This window comes from Varanus komodoensis, unplaced genomic scaffold (genome assembly GCF_004798865.1).
Source record: "Varanus komodoensis strain SLA01 unplaced genomic scaffold, ASM479886v1 scaffold26, whole genome shotgun sequence".
NCBI classification, from domain to species: domain Eukaryota; kingdom Metazoa; phylum Chordata; class Lepidosauria; order Squamata; family Varanidae; genus Varanus; species Varanus komodoensis.
The window spans coordinates 7,671,436-7,688,695 of NW_025335684.1; the positions used below are offsets into that span (position 1 = coordinate 7,671,436).

Here is a 17,260-nt window from a genome sequence, read left to right on the forward strand (position 1 = left end):
TCTAGAAGAAGAGTTGTTGACCCCAACTGCCACCAACGCTGGGCCAGAGGAACCAAAGGTTTGGTTTGTTACAAGACAGCCTCCGATGGTTGTACAGTGACTTTATGGGGGTGTCACTGTTTCTTCTATCAACAATCAGGAATCCACAGAAAGGAGGGCTGCAAACTGTCTGCGGGTTACCTGTTAGCAAGGACATCAAGTGAGTCTTTCCTGGAGTTGCTTGTTTCAACTGGAAGCCCTCCAGATGCTTGGGTCTTCTGTTCCCAGCTCTCTGGACCTTAGCATGTGCTAACTGTGGCTGAAGTTCAAATCATTTGGGGAGCACATGTTGGGAGAAGGACAGCCTGGACCTGACTTGTGGAACCCAATTCATTTTCCCAGACGGTCTAAGAGGCTGCATTCCAGTGGTGGGTGGGACTGAGAGCAGAATGTCTAGGCCAATGTTTTAAAATCTGTGTATTGTAGCTAAAAGCTCTTAGTATTGCTAACCAGTCCTTAGGAGAGGCACTTCAACCATTTTGAACTGGAAAGAATTTGCATGAAAGATGGGAACCAGCAAAGGATTTGTAGTTGAGTGAAAGAGGGTGAGGTCAGGGAAGGGAGTTTAGCCTCACTGTGAACCCAAGATGCAAGGATGTGGCTCCCAAAATTAATATTCCTTTAACTTGACCTGGAAACTGCCTCTTGGAGCTTTATCGCCAATGCACCTTCCCCACTCATCTACTTTCAGTGATGCTTAGAGGCATCTGCCTGTTCAAACCCACCCAGAAGGGCTGTTGGCACAGGAAGAGAAACAGGACTTTAATGTCGCCTCGGGCTGTTCCAGTCCTTTTCCAGGCTCAGTTCAAAGTGCCATTTCTACCTGTAAAGTCATCCCATAGCTATAGGCCAATCCAGACTTGCAGGATCAGTTCTTCTTTTTATTGACAGGAATGGCAAGAGCTACCAACTGGATCCAGATACAAAAAGACCAAAAGAAATGGCAGCGAAGTGGTGGAGGCCAATGCTTTACTGCACCCCATGAATCATGTACACAAAGGTGTCCGGGGTGCACAAGAAATCTACAGAAGAGTTACTGCTTAAGGATTTTAAACATGAAGATGCTGAACTCAGCATGCAGGCCCAGAGAAAACCAACTAATTCCTCCGGCTTGTACAGGTGAGGGATAGCAAAGATGAGCTCAAGATTAGCCGGGGACAGATGTTTACTTGCTATTGTGAAATTAGGAATCAGGAGTTTCTTCCTGCTCTACTGTGTTTCACCCCAAGATCTACCAGGACATCTCCATCGATCTTCTGCTGAGCCCTGTTATTTTGCTGTCTCTCCCACTTTTGCTCTTACAAGTAATCTAAGGTGGGTGGCCTCCTCCTCCTCGAATCAGTGACTGACTCAAGGTCATTCAATGAGCTACCTGGCTGACTGGAGACAGGAACCTGGATGGATCCCCCATGTCCCAGTGCAACACTCCAACCACTATACCGTCCTGGCTTTCTTTAGGACCGCCTTCTCCCTGCCTTCTCTCCTGTCACAAGAGATTCTGCTCTGGATTAGAACCTGTTCAGGTGTGGTACCCACACTGTGCAATGGCCTTCCTGAAGATGTCAATCCCTCTTTTTTGAAGGCCTCTTTCAGGGACAGCTTTCCACAGGCAGCAGATGGTGCCTTGATGTAGCTTCTGCGTTTTTAATTGGAATTGAGTTTTATGCATTGAGTATTGGCTATCATCTTTGATTTTTATTACTGTTCTGCTTTACTGATTGCCACTTTTATTTAAAAAAGGGGAGGGTTGAAAAGTAAAGGCTCCTCAAGGGCAAATGAGGGAAAGCATTTCACGACGACTGCCCACAAAAAGGTTAAATGTTCTCTGGAGCTCCTGTGTGAAGTCTTGATTAGGACAGAGCCCCCAGAGTGAAAATGGATCCTCAAGAACAGCCTCAGATAGGAACCACCTTAAAAGTGCTTGGTCTACTGTCTTCGTCACCCGGATGGCATTCGGCCTGCAAAAGACCAGCTACAGCAACAAGAAAAAAAAAGAAGGCTGTTAATATTCCATTTGAATCATGGCCAAGTATCAAAACCAGTCAACCTGGTTGCTTATTTCTGGCTGTTCTAAAACTCTCTATTCATCCTAGCAAAGTTGTCTTTTCAAAGTTCAGTTAGCAAAACTTCAAGAACAAGTTCAAGTCTGTGTATTTTTAGACAGAAAAACAGTCCCCAGCTCCCAGCAAGGCTGGTAGGGTATTAGAGGCCTTTCTTCTGTTTAAGAGTTGCACTTTTGGAACCTTCCAAACCAACAAATCCAAGTGCAATGCATTTGTTGTAAAAGGCAAACAAGCATCTCAAGAAGAACAACTGAGGAAGGGGAGAAAAAGTTAGTTCAATGACAAAAAATGCATTCCTATGCAGATTAGGTCACAGAATGAATGTGCATAGGACACAAATATTATAAATATATACCTTTATTTTATTTTGAATATTAAATAAGGTTCTTTAAATTACAAGCAGTCTTGAATCACACTAGTCATGATCAATGTACAGTAGAAATATTACAGTTTTAAAATTTACACAATTTAAAGACAAATTCAACCTGAAATTTCATTATCTAGCATATTGCCATAAACCTCATACCTGGTATTAAACTCCAAATAGGAAAACCTTTCCCCTATGATTTTGTTACATACATTTTCCTCATTTACAAAGAGAGCAAAACATTATATATACACATCAATTGGTACCATTTACCATTAGGTTACACCTACCACTGTGCAAGATCAGACAATTCATTAAACGGAACCAGACATCTTAAATTAATTCAAGTTTCATTTGAAAATAAAATAAAGTAAAAACCAGGTTGGTGGTCTACAACACTTATATTTATCTGCCTTCTCTTGTACTCACCTCTTCTACAATTACTCCATAAAGACTTGATTTTTTAAAAAAAGGATATTTCATACAACTTAAAGCTGAATTTAAATTCTTTGTTGCTTCTTTTTTACACTCCATTCTTAATTTTAAGGCTATTTCTTATAAGGCTTGTATGCTTCCAATTCCACCTTCCGATTCAAATAGCCATTTTGCCATCAATGAAATTTAAGCTGAATGTTTGTTTCAACTCCTCTAAAAGCTCTTAACCATGCAGATGGCTCCATAATAATAATGACAGTCAGAACTACAGACAAACCAATACACAATACTGTTTAAAAAAATAGGCATGAATGGCTCTCATTAGTGCTTTACCCCGGATTAAAAAAAGAAGAATTTCATTTCCCAGGAAGTGGTGGAAACTGCCTTCTCACTTGCGTATAGCAAACCTGGAAAACGACATAGTGATTAAAAGCCTCCACATTCTCTTCGGCCTCTTCTTTACAAACATTAAACTCGGCTTCTCCAACATGGCACCCTCCAGATGAGTTGGACTACAACTCCCATCACCCAGGCCCCAGCCAGCATAGGCAGGCTCTACATTGAGACATTTCCTTCACCTGGATTTTCCCCTCTGGTGTGTGCTTTCATCTTTCCCCTGCTGTACACCTGAAAAGGGCCGAAACCTTGTTCCTTGCTCCAAGCCCCTGTCTGGACCGCACCGCCACGATCGCAAGCGCCAAAGCAAGGTCTCGGAGCCATCCTATGGGATTCATGGGAATGCTGCTCCCGCCCCCCAAGCAGCCCCCTTCCCTGCCTTTGTGTGCATAGCCGCTCCTCAAAGGCAAGGACAGACAACTCAGGACGTAGGAGCCGGGCTCCAGCGCCTTCAAAACTTCTGTGCGAGGCAGAACCTTTCCACAGGCCGAAGCTTTTCCACGCTGCGTCCCCTCTGCTTGGTGGGGAGCGAGAGGCGTCTGAAAATTTGTGACCTATCATGAAGCTATTAAAAATGCCAGTATAGCAGCAGCAACAGCTAAGATTCCCTCAAACCAACACCTGGGCCTACAAGCCACCTTCCTTCATGGTTTCCAGTCCCGGGGAAGCTAAAAAACTACAGCAACAAGAATAAAAAGCAGCTGCACGAGGCCACAGAAGAGCTCCTCACAAGCATTGCCTAGGCTGCTAACCTTTCCCGTATCCAACTTGAGACATCCCATCTTCTGGGAAACTGCAGTGCAAAAAAAATGCAATGTTAGCCCATGGCCAGTATCACATAAATGCCTTCCTGTGATTAAAAGGTATAAAGCCGGTCTTCTAGAAAGGGTTAGGAAATTTGTACCGGCCTGAATTTACGAATTTAGAAAGCACAGTGCTGCAAGTAAAGTGAAACTAACTTGACGCTCAGCCTTTTAAAAAGCTCTGGTAGTTTACGTGTGTGCCATACCACAATATTGCCAACTGGGAAAGGGGTTCAAGGGCAGGAGGTAATTTAGAACTCTCTCATTTCAATGGGATGGACGTATACTGGGTTCTCTCCAGAAAGGGCTGGCAAGATTGCATGTTTGCAATGCATACAATATCCTAAAGCGTCAAATATATGTAAGATTCTGGTCAGGACAGACTGAAATCAAGGGGAAAAAAATCTTTCATTCCCTGGTGCCAGCCGTATGAACCCATTCCAAGAAGCATTTTCTGACTGCTCCGAAGGTTGCAACTCCTCATTCTGAGTATCGCAGGGAACGTTCCAGGCACTGAACTTTTGTCTGTGGCATGGGATTCCCAGCTCTGGTACTCCGGAGAAGGCCGGGGAGAAACCTCGAGCGCCCAAAGAAAGTCCTGTCCCATGAAATGCAAACAAGTCAATGGGGTAAAGCTGGGCACAGAAAAGCAAAGTAGAGGTGCAAAAGGGATTACCAACTCTGGTGACTTAACCCCGCCACAGAAAACCAGCCTGGAGGCAGCGCTAGATGTGCTGGCTGCTACCCCAAACATCTCTTGCCAGGCAGCTGGAAGTTGTAGCCCAACACAGGGGTTGGGACGTCTGACAAACTGTGTCCAAAGTTAGAGGCCCGTGCTTCCACAGCATATTGAAACCTCAATATATTGAGTTCAAAGTTCACATGGGAGTTCACATCTCTTGAAGTATCAGCTGAGCAGCAGTTTCAGAGATGCCCAAAACTCTCACCTGCATTTTAAAAGCCAGTTCAACACACACGTATATTTGTTTTTGCAACCCAACAACCCCAATTCGGTTTTTGCTTTTCCTTCCCCCCGCCTCCAAAAAAAATGGAATGAGAGGGAGAGACAACATCACAAGGTGCAGCAAAATATTGCTACACAAGGCCGGCAGGCACATGCAGGTGGACTGTGAGCAAGCACAGGAAATGACACGTTTCTCAAGCTGGTTTTCTGACAGTCGGAGTTCCTTGTAAAGAGGAGCTTTAATTTTAATGAATGCTAATTTCTGTCCAGGTGGCCAACAAGAGCCGACCTGGCTGGAAGAGAACAGTGAAGAACAGCGGGGGGGGGGGGGGCACAACACTTCCATACATTCTGAAATGAGAGGGTTTTAAACCTACTGATATCACTGACAGATGTTCTCTGTCAGACCCAAAGTGAGGAGAAGCCTGCACAGATTAGCCAGATAGCTTGAAAAAAACAGAATACTTTAAACATTCCTTTCTCTCTGCCAAAGCTGTGGCTGAAAACATATATTACAAAAGCTCATTTTCAGAGTGAGGTACATCGAGACAGACAAATTTTACTGAGGAGTGCATGCAACCAGGCACACATGCCCTTTGCAGTCAAAGCAATGTTTGCCAGAGTTGGAGAGGTCTCCTTTCCTATTTTATGCACTAGTCCAAACAGGGCTCCATCATTCCATCAGGACTCTGGAAAGGCCTTTTTAAAAGGCTGTGAAAGATCCGATTCTACCCAACTGCCATTCACCCTTAAATTTCTGGTAGCCTCCTTCAGGAAACGGAACCATTTGAGGGCCACTCCACCAGGAAACGTGTGCACCCATAAGTGCATGTATGCATGGAGGAACTTCAGGCGTGCAGCCTTCCCCAACCTGGCACCCGCCAGAAGTCTTGGGCTACCACACCCATCAACCCCAAGAGAAGGATGTGGGCTGCAGTCCGACACATCTAAAGGACGCCGGGGCTGGGGAAGGCGGCTCGCCAGGATATTCTGTGCACAGGAAGCACAGAAGATCCAATCCGTGTCAAAGCCTGTTTGTGCCACATGTGAGAACCAGAGAATCCCAGGCAGACTCCCCGTGAACCTACTTTTATCAAAGCTCCTTCTTTATAGATGCCTGACTGCAAAAGAAAGGTTAACAGCGACCGCATGAGTCAACACACCCCCTATTAGAGTCTTCCAGCAGAAGTGCTGACGGATCCCTGAAGATGAGGAGCAATGCTAGAAGTTACCCAGTAACTAAGAGCACAGCTGACAAACTCTCGCTCGCTCGCTCACTCACTCTCTCACACACAGACTCCAGACATCCCTTGAAAAAAAATTCCTATGATACCAACACCCATGACCACCATTTCCAGCCAACTATAAATAAAGGCTGATTTGTCAACCCCTTTACTGCAAATGGGTGTGTATGCACATGTACACACACACACACACACACAATATTTAGAATAAAAACTGAATTGACCCTCAAGAAATGTGAACAGCACAAAAAAATCCAGAAATTATTACTTGAGAAGAGAAGAGAAGAGAAGAGAAGAGAAGAGAAGAGAAGAGAAGAGCTCTGTGCATTCTGACAAGTGCTTTGCACGCAAAGGGACATCAGAGAACACAGCGAACCGGTCCAACAGGCCGAAGCAACAACTTCTCTCAACCAGGGAGCAAAGAAGGGTGCCTTTGTATGGCGGGGGGAGGGGGGGCTGGGAAGGAGAGTCAGTAGCGCATGTGCAGCCAAGCAATGCACGAAGCCCCCGAAGTATGGCTTACTACGTGACAGCTCTCAGCCAGATCCTGTCAAGGGGCAGCCGGCTCTGTGCAATTGTACGTGTCCTTATAGAGATAATACATGAATACAAAAGGGTATGATACAATCCTATATAGAAACCAGAACATGACGATTTTACAGAATGTTACAAATTACCCGAAGGATTCTTCAAGTACAGGACGATGAGGGGGGAGAAGAGGAAAGCCAGCACGGAGTCATTTTGAAAGGAAATGCAAAATGCACCAGTTTCCAAAGAACAGTGCACTTTTAAGTGGTCACATCCACCTTCCAGTTCACGCCCTGATCCAATGCTGCCTTCAGAGTCCATCGACTGCTTGACTATTGGACTTCAGCGCATGGGCACTGTTTTCAGATGCATTCCGTTTGTTGGTCTGTTTTTTAAAAGGGGGCTCTTGCAGAGGAGTGGCGGTGTTCCCCACAGGCATGGCAGTGCACTGAGCGAAGCTTCCAATGCTTAATCTTTCTCTCCATCTTCACTGCTCCCTGTTGAAAGGGACGAAACCACGAGGATGAGGAAAAACACTTGGGGAATTAAGGAAGAATACCTCCAGAAGTAGGCCACAGAGGTGGTCAATTTTCTTCAGGCCTACGTGCCGGAGGATTTTCCCTTGACAAATACTTTTGAAATGACGGGAGAAGTGGGGAGGAAAGCAGAAGCTGACTTACGTACTTCTACAGAGATGGTGCTATAACAATTCCCCAGCAGGCTCGGTCCAGTGACTCCCCCACCCCCAAAAGTGGAACCCTGATGCTTAAAAGTACAATAATTATCATCCATCTCCTGTTATGAAATCCACCCCTGGGACACACCTGGAAGTCTCTCAGGCACAACTGTCTAAATCGCACACTTCAATGTCACCGTTCAGGACACAGAAGAAAGCTGTGTTATCTTAAAACGCTGGCCTTATTGATAAAACAGGGAAAGAATTTTATCTAATCAGCACTTCTCTGCAATGGCAAACAACATTTCTCTGCTGAAGCTAATATGAGCGTACGAGCCAGATATCACGAGTACCATGGCATTTGTTGGATCGAGCGCCATGAAGAAAAAACATAAACAGAACGAACCGGGGTGAACTTGTTTACTTGGAGGCTTCCAATTTTGGAGGAGTGGGAAAACTTCCAGGGAAAAAGCACCTCCTCAGGACACTGTTTGCATCACTTCCGTTAATTTCAAGGCGCATCTGCCAAGAGAACTAACTCTGGTCATATGCTAAAGGCCACATGGGTTTACTTTCAGTTCTACTAGCCCTGAACAGCACCACAACTTCCGCTTGCCCGAACGGAAGACCACTTCTGATGCAAGCAAATCTGAATACTTTGCTTGCACAGGAAAGGAAAGTGGAAGAGTTAGGGGTGCAAAAGTAGATCGGTGACCAAGGAACAATAATTTAGGACAATCAATTCTCTAGCCTTTGCATAAAGCCACACGATCAACAGGATCTAAAACAGGTGCTCAGAACCTGAAACAAAGGGTTCCAGGTGGGTCTACCCTCCGGTGACCAGACAATCACGCTCCCCTTCCCTGGCCTTGATCCTTTCCCCGCAGCCATGGATCACCGGGTGATTTCCTCACTTTTGCGCAGTCTTCCTTCATTCTAAAAGATTGAACTGCTTCTCCTAGTTACTGACAATTAGCATTTTCAGTCAGCTAAAACAGGCTGGTATTCTGGTGCCAATTCTGGTTTGCCTTCAGCCTCACCAGTTGCTGCAATGTGGCCTCTAAAGGCTTTTCCGAAATGGAGTTTGTCCCTTGGACTGAAAGAGGCTCCCTACCCCCGGTCTAAAATAGGTGGGTGATGCAAAGTTCAGCCTGAGCCTCATTCTCTTTTCTTGTGCACAGCTTTAGTGTCTTTCAAGAAACACTGCTCAAAAGCCACAATGGTGTAACTAACTAGCTGCCTGGTGGAAAATACTTGCCTCCTTGTTCAATATCAGAATCCGTAAGATGAGTGAGAGAGAAACTTGCTATGTTTGCTGGCGAGATGGAGAATCTGGAGTAAGGTAAAGGATGTGACCAGTTTTGTTCAGGGCTTCGAGGCGGTGGCGGCGGAGAGAAGTATTTTGAGGTCTGAAGAGAAGGCTTGGAACTGATGAGAGTATTTGCTGCCTTTGATATAAAAGAGGGCTCTGGAGAAGAGAAGTCATCATCCCATTCAAAACCTCCACCTAAAACAAAACAAAACAAAATTAAAAGAGGGAGAAAACGCCAGAACTCATACAAGAGTGAATATGAACATGCCCAGGTCAGTTGGAGGATTTTATTTAAAGTTTTCATTGCTGCTTGGCTTGAACTGTTAATTCACCTTTCTGCTTAAATATGAACAGAAATGTGGACTGTTAAGTTCTGATATGGTCAAAAGAAACCAAGAAAAGCAGTGCTGTAGGCTCACCGGAACTGGTGCCTCATTTCACAAGGCCACACACTCAGATGACATCAGTGAACAAATACTTAGGAGCCAAAACTTCTTGTTTCAGTAGAGCAGCAAACTCTAAAGGCATCAACAGCAGGCTCATTACTAAAAGGAAAACATCACTGAAGCAAAAATAAGTCTGTTACTTGTCCATAGAAAGGTAACCCTCTCTTCCTTAGAGAGTTTCAGGCGATTGATCCATCTAGGTCAGGAAGGTCTATCTGCATTGATCAGACTGTGATTCGACAGGTGCTTGGGCAGGATGTGTTCTGCGGCAATGGCATTTTCCATGGCACAGACGTCACTTACCGGAAGGGGTTCAGTAAGAACATGCAGAACGTAACATGCACGCTGAGCAGAACCTTTCTGCTTTGGAGCTAAGCATCTTAGAGTTGCAAGGAATATTCTCTGAGAATACTTAAACATGCAATGCAAAGACTAATTACCTTCTTCGTCAGTAGAGCTTTCCGAATTCGTAAATTTATTCAAGTAACCAAGGCCTGAAGCAGAGTCAGGAGTGTTGTTAGAAGCTGAATGATTTGATTCAGAAGAACGATTTCCAAGCTCTTTGGTTGGTGTTTCCTAGTAAACCCAATGGAACAGAATTAGCTCCCATCATTTTCAAACTGGGTTGTTTTACCAGGCAAAATTTTACAGGCGCTTGACAGCTGCCTTCCCTGAACCTGCTGCCCTCTAGAGCTCTTTGACTTACTGTTCCATACTGCTGGGATGAAGAGATTTGAGGAGGTGGGTTGGCAGTGCGTACAACGTGCGTATGCACCCAGACACAAGCCCACTCCCCAACCCCTAGGCAGCCCTCATACAAGGCGAGAGCACCTCATGCTTTCCATCACTAGGCCCGACAGAGTCCAGGGCGCTAAAGGTCCAATCCCAGCACCTTAAATTCCACCTGGAAACACATCAGTAACCAAAGTAACAGGTACAGAATATGAGCCGGTTGCTTTGCCTCCACCAATGTCCTGGTGGGTGCATTTTGAACCAGGGGAAGCTTCTGAGTTGCCTTTAAAGGAAGCCCCACATAGATGCTGTTGCATTAACCTCATCCAGCAGGTTCATGTAGATGTTAAAGAACCTGGGAGATGGAACCAGGCCATGGGATAAAAATATAGTAACCAACCAACCTAGGAAGCACTCCCAGAAGGTATGCCATAGGAGATGGTCTCACACTCTCCTGAAATCTCCAGGGGAATCAGCTGAAACACACGCACACTCTCTCTCTCTCTGTCTATCCCATGTCACCAGGATGAATTACCAAGGCAATTTCCACCCCCAAACCAGAAAGGAATGGATCTAGATAACTAATGCCATCTGGTAGCAGTTGAAGCCTGAAAACTGGAAAATTAGAAACTGGAAAATCATTAAAATTCAACAGGTCTGACTTTACTAACAATTCATCTTTCCCTCCTTCAACCGTTCCTTTTGTCCTGGTTGGAAGAATTATTTTTACCATCCACCCCTTTACCCTTTCACGCTTTCCACTATGCTATTCCTTCAGGTCTGGTTATTTTTTCAGCATCAAAGGTCACTTATCCACTAACTCATAATGGAAGCACAAGATCACTGCTAATGTTGTAGCCAGATTCTGCCACTGATTTTCCTGGATCAATGCAGTACTATTTCTTTTGTATTTTAATATATTTTTTTGCTACCAGTTAAATAACTCTTCTGTTATCTTCCTTACATAAAGCATTTTAGGTTACTTCTTTAGCTCTCCCAAAGGCTCCAGATGCAGTTTACATAAATCAATAATAAAAAAAAAAAACTCCTTGCAAGCCACTTAACAGTGCACACTTACACAAAAGTAAGTCCCACTGAGTTCAGTAAGATTTGTTCACAGGTTAAATAGGCAAAGGACTACAGTCCAAATAATTTTCCTTCTTTATTTAAGTAACACATTTTCCTAAAAGAACACAAATGACAGACAAAAGCTCCCACATACCTAAATACCAAACCTTTAGACACACAACAGCCATCTATGATATGATATCTTAGTCAGTCCTTATAATTTTGACTACAGAACTGCACACAGTGGGGAAAATAGTTTGAAAACATGCCAAGTTGTAGAAATTAATCCATCTTAATTAAGTTGGAATAGTAGGGGAAGAGCAATATAATTTCGTATCTCTTCTGATCTCAAACTAAGTGTCATCAAAAGGACAAAGAAGATCTTGGAAAAGAAGAACCCAATGTTTCAGGCAACACCCAAATCACTTCGGCTGAGCAATTCTGCACCATTCTGCGATGCAGCCATGGTTCATTTTTAGGCCTTTTAAGAAATGGCCAAGCTTTGCTGCGCTCGTTTGCCTGCCCGCAAGGTAAAGGCACCTTGTGGCTATCTCATTACACGAGGGAGAACTAGATACACAACCGTGTTGTTTTGTAAAGTAGGTCGACTATTTTCAGAGAGAGAGAGCACACACACACACACACTCTCTGTTCTATTACAGGCATACCCAGTGTGCTTCATAATTACAACCGCAGGTTACAGTGACCACCAATTGTGCTTTAAGCCCCATGTGCTTCTGTGCTTAGTGCAGCTAAGGCAGAGAGTCTTGTACCTACTTAAAAACAAGCTCCCTGCAACATGGTACAAGACAGACACACATTCGTTCACAGAGGACATGCTGGACGTCCACTATGCAGGGTAACACCAGCTAATCATAATAGTTCGGCTGCATTTTAGATAACTGCATTTCACTACCTTTGCCATGAACACAGCATGACCCTAATGCAGTGTTTGAGGAAATGAGAAACGTATTCTGAGATGCTCTTGTTTTAGATTGAATTATCAGCTCCAAATACGATAGCCTGTGTTCAAACCCTTAAATAGTTCAAAGGACAACAGAAATTTCAATTTTTCACTTCTTCCACATTTTACAGCTCACCACTTGGGCCGCTTATCGAGTTTTTCCTGCAACAAAATGCCTGTACAGACAGACAACAGACTGCAACCGCTCCTGAAAGAGCATGCGGCTACTTGGCCTCCTCCTCCAATTCTCCCTCCCTACCTTGCTTCACATCTCATGTTAAGTACACCTTTTACAAAGACTTTATCAGGATCTTTTTTTCAGATCAAGAGTCTGGGAACCAGATATAGCTTAAAAAGCAAAAGAAAAAAATTAAAAGATACCTGATCGAACAGATAGACAGTGACGTCATCAAAGAACGTTACAGCTTTTCTCTCATTCTTCAGAGAGCTTTCCGGAGGGTTGTTCTGCCCCAGTTGCCTTGGGTGTTTCAGCAAGCTTCTTAGATGTTTGCCATCATCCTTGTCAGTAAGAATGATGGGTACCTGATGCGCAATCTCCTCATCACTGTCAGAGCTAAGCCCATGAAGATGGAAAGTTCTCATATCATCCTCAGAATCATCGCTGTTCTCATCTTCTTCATCAGCATCTTCTCCATCCAATGACAGATCGAGCATGCCAGCCACATCAAGCTTACCAAGGTATTTACCTTCAACGTCTGGCTCTTTCAACTTATGACTGTCCAGGTGGCACAGTAAGGACTTCTCAAAAACTTCTGCAGGACCATACAAATTAGACATGAGCTTTAACTCCTTCTCAGGAAGGAAGTCTGCTGTACTGGTACCTGTACAAGACACACTTCTGGGGAACTCATATATTTCAATGTCATCTTCATCAACAAACTCTGGATCAACCATGGGTAGCACTAAAATTGCGTCGCCATCCTTATGAGGACAGTCCTGCTTCATCTCACCTGGTTGGTGTCCCTCTAGCCTCTCATCCAATTCTATCCATGGAGACAAGTTATTAGCAAAATGTTCATCCGCTACTTGGTTGCCATTTGGCTGATTTTCTGTATTCCGATTCTTTTCCATTTCAAAGTAGTCACTACAAGTGCCATCCTCTCTTATTTCTCGTGGCTCCACCGATGTGTTGGTCACCTCAGATTTCTTGTCTAGCTCAGAATCATTATCAGAAAAATAGGCAGAATCCCTGTATGAATTCTGGATGCCACCAAAAGTAGCCTTAGAGACAGCTTCAAATCCATCTATGATATTTGCTGCCTCCAACTCAGTCTTTATATCTGATGACACAATGATTGCAGGATTATCGTGCAAGAGATTATCATCACCAGCATTAGACAAAACAGAGTCTTCATTGGAGTTGCTGCCCAGAAGGTGTGATGTCCATTCTGGAGATTCAAGATTTTCTGTTTCGTAGCCGCTATCTGCAGGTTTATCAGGTGGCAAAGGTTTCTGGGGACTCTGGCCCACTAAAGACTCTAAGACCTCATTAACATCTAAGGAATCTAATGAGTCTGGTGTATTTACAGACTGCCCCATGCTCTGCATTGGAGTTGACAAACTGTCTTCAAGCAGACTGTCATGACTTGAACAATCTGAAGGAAGAACAGTTGGAAGAGCAATGCCTTTGATGGGAGTCTCTGTGTTACTTTCTTGAAGCTGCACTGATGTTTCATCCATTTGGTCCAGGGGACAGGCACCATCTTGTTCTAATTCCGATGGCTTATTCTCTAAGTCCTGGACCAGCTCCACACAACTACTGCTATTGTATTTAAGTCCCTTAGCTTTTGACTGTATTTCTCCCTCTTGAGCATGGAGGGCAATGCTATGACAGGGACTGGTCCCATCAGCTTCATTTTTGGCATTCAAGGAAAGTGTTTCAGTCACGGTGGCTTCAGGGGCTTGATCTTTTTCACAGTAAGAGTAAGGAATACTACCAGCAGAGTAATCATCAACTCCTACTTTGAAAAGGTTTCTCTCAGCTCTTAACAGGGGGGATACAGGTTGCTTATCCATCACGGGTGACCTAGATGGGCTTGGACTCTGTGCAAAGTCCGGAGCCAGAATACTTGTGCTATTTGTACCCATTTGAACATGCTCATCTTTATGAACTGGAGTATCCCCAGTTGTTTTATGTTCAATGCCCAGAAGGTCCATATTTAGTGATTTTAAAGTGTTGCTGTCAGGTGCTCCACCGAGCTCACCAGCAGCAGCCTTGTTACACAGGGTATCCTTTAATAGTTTGTTCTCTTGAAGAAAAAGAAAGTTATCACACAGTTCTTCCGAAGTCAGAAGGCCAGGATCAGACTGCTGTGTGGTATCATTGTGCAAATAAATAGTTCCATGTTCAGGGCTGTGGCTAGAACTTCCCTTCTTGGCCTGATCAACGACAGATTCCTCTAGATCTGCACAGGAAGCAGCTTCAAGCTCCACATGAATATCAATTATATCAGCTACTTCAAACCTATTTCTCGTATTTGTCAAGTGTTCTGTCTTTGCGGCATCACTAAATATATTTTCGAAAGGGCTGTCGGGGCTATTAACACGCAAGTCCTCTTCTTTGGGTTCTGTATTGTAACAGGACGAGTCCCCATCTGTAGAAGATTCAGCAGCAAAGTCGCTAAGAACCAAGAAGTGAGAGTTCTTGTCTTGCAGAACTTCACAGCAGTCTACTTCTGTGGTCAATACAGCAGCCTGGCTATCTAAGTTTACACTGCTACCTCTGCTCTTCTCCTCTAACTGGATGTAATAATCATTTCCAACGGAAGGTTTGTGGGCATTGAACACAGGAAGTTGCCCAGGCACACAAATTGAAAATTCCTGTCCACTTTCAGCAGGAGCTCCAGGCCCTTGCTCTGAAAGTGTATTTTCAAAAACCTCCATTGGAAAGAAGATACTGGTGTAAGTCATGCCTTCATCAGGATTTGCCTGGCTGCACTCGAAGTGGTCGTGCTTGGCTGCCTCCCAGATGTACTCAAAGTTGAGCCCTCTGCTTGTTTCGGTTACTGTGAGGACTTCCTCCAGCTCACGGCCAAACCTGCTGCCTGTGAAATGATCCAGAATTGGAAAGGCGGAGTCGCTGAAGAGTTCTCTGTTGGAAGTATTGGGCTTGAGATCATTCCACTGTTCAGGATCAATCACTGAATCCCTTTGACTTTGCATATAGAGGTATGTTAGAAGTTTGTGTACTTCTTCCGCTGTTGCTCTCTTGTCTGGAGACAGCCAACAGAACTGTAGAACTTCATACCTATGAGACGAATGATGCATGTTCAGTATTTTTCAGTCAGTAACAGTTTGGAATGTAAGGCAACCCCATTTCAGTGATTCTTTCAATAGTCATCTAGTCTTCTTTTAGTTTTAAAAATATGCTAAGGAGTTCAACTCTGCTAATAATATTTCCGAAGACTTTTTAAAAAACATCCTGTGACTAGTTTTTGAGAAAGAAGAGCTAGTGCTATGATTACAAGGAACTGTCTAGTACAGTTAATTGCTGGTGGTGCAGTACGGCTAATGTTTCTTTTAAACACACATTTTGACAATGTCCAGAAATTATTTATTTGGAGGAGGAGGAGATTACTACATAGTTCCACTTTGTACTGGAACAGTCTTTAATTAAAAGAACATGTACATCAGTGAATATTATCTGCTTTATAGAACAAAAGAAAATGGATTCTCAGCACCCTCTTGACAACAGAAAGACAAATGCTACAAAGCCGGAAGATTAAACTCACCTCCTGTAATGCAATGAACTGAGGACCTTACAATGGTTTTGATACATGAACAAATGGTGTGGACACTTAAATGGACATTATTTGGCTACCTGGTCTACTTTCCTTTAAGGTTTTGTTTTAATTGCTAGAAAATTGTGTGCACTTGATACACATCTATGTATGTATATTAAACATGTTTTAAAAGCTTTCTGAGGTGCTGATGGGCATCACATTGCTGCCCCCAACCCTAGTTCAGTCTCTGCACAACCACAAACCTGCTGCATGGGGACAGACCAATTGCCCTCGCTCAGCCTTAGCCGTTTCCGACCCATCTGTGCCTACACTGACCTATCCCACAAGGGCTATTCTAAGAAATGCATGTAGCATTTCAAGTCCAATTGTTTATACAGTGTCTTTCCTAAGCATTTTTGATACATCTAGACAACCTTCAAGGAGTCCAATTTTACCATCTATCAGAACATGGCTGCTCAAGACAGGGTTCCAAGAGTTTGGTCCGTTTTTCTTTTATGACCTGCGCCAGGACCTCATCATCAGATAAGTCAGAGTAAGGCTTTGCAGCACCGCTGAAAAGCTCCCATAGTGTTACGCCCAGTGACCTGCAAAAAGAAGTTCTTCAGTAAGATGCCGGAGAACAACACGACTACTCCAACATGGCACACAGACCATAAGCCAGGAACAGAGGAAGGCTGAAACCCTCACTGGTTAATGCTCTGCTTCCAGCGGGTTCAATACTAAGGGATAGGCTGGAACTTTATCACAAGCTGCTGAGCCAGATCGTGCCCAAGTAGATCACAATGCGTGAAGGTCCCTAATTGACCATGGCAGGAACCAATGTGGAGAAGGCTGCCTGAAGCTGTTGTTTCCCTGGTTTTCATTTGTGTTTTAAAGAGTAACCAATCTGCTCTGAGCCCAAAGGTTAAGGTCACAAGACATCTGGCAGCAAACTGGACTTTTAGATGGTTATGATTTCTTTTCTGAAAATACTCTGGAAAACATTCAGCAGTTCTACTAGTAAAACCCAACCTTGTTTACAGTGGTTTCAAGGTTGCTTTGGCAAAATACCATTTCTTCGTATACTGACATCTCCCTTTCAAGGGGAGCCCTGAACAATTCAGCTCCAGCGTTCAGAGAAATGATTCGAACCATTGCTAAGCCATGGTTTAGAAAATAACTCAAAAGAAGGCATGACCTTACATCCTCCTCCTCCTTTGCATGCAAAAAGGAGAAAGCTTCTACTTTCATTTTAGAACAAGCAAGCTTGCTATTATTTACGTAATAATTTATTTTTGATATTTACATGCCATACAAGTATAATAAAATCCCTAAACAAGTATGTAAAAACCTGAGAAACTGTGTGTGTGCGGGGGGGGGGGGGTTCCCATCATGTTTCATTAAAATAAAACTACAAACTGTGTCCTGCTCTAAAGAAATTTGGGTGAGATCAAGACCAAGGTCCATGCAGGCCCACCCA

General features: G+C 44.0%; 1 protein-coding gene across 3 annotated transcripts in view; it reads right to left on the reverse strand.

Annotated features, from left to right (window-relative positions):
* Positions 1-1,714: 1,714 nt before the first annotated feature.
* LMTK2 (lemur tyrosine kinase 2) overlaps positions 1,715-17,260 on the reverse strand; it is a 53,398-nt gene continuing 37,852 nt past the window's right edge. The window contains exons 9-14 of one of the 3 annotated variants that reach the window (XR_006415022.1): positions 16,236-16,385; positions 12,419-15,305; positions 9,714-9,849; positions 8,774-9,022; positions 7,922-8,037; positions 2,444-7,336 (exon numbers count right to left, since the gene is read on the reverse strand). Coding sequence is in view for 2 of the 3 variants with exons in the window: in XM_044433150.1 (XP_044289085.1) it covers positions 1,935-2,011; positions 8,774-9,022; positions 9,714-9,849; positions 12,419-15,305; positions 16,236-16,385 (3,499 nt within the window). In the remaining variant the exon portion in view is untranslated. Of the gene's footprint in view, positions 2,012-2,443; positions 7,337-7,921; positions 8,038-8,773; positions 9,023-9,713; positions 9,850-12,418; positions 15,306-16,235; positions 16,386-17,260 lie in introns of those variants that run through there. The other 2 variants (XM_044433150.1, XM_044433151.1) reach the window with 2 other exon arrangements.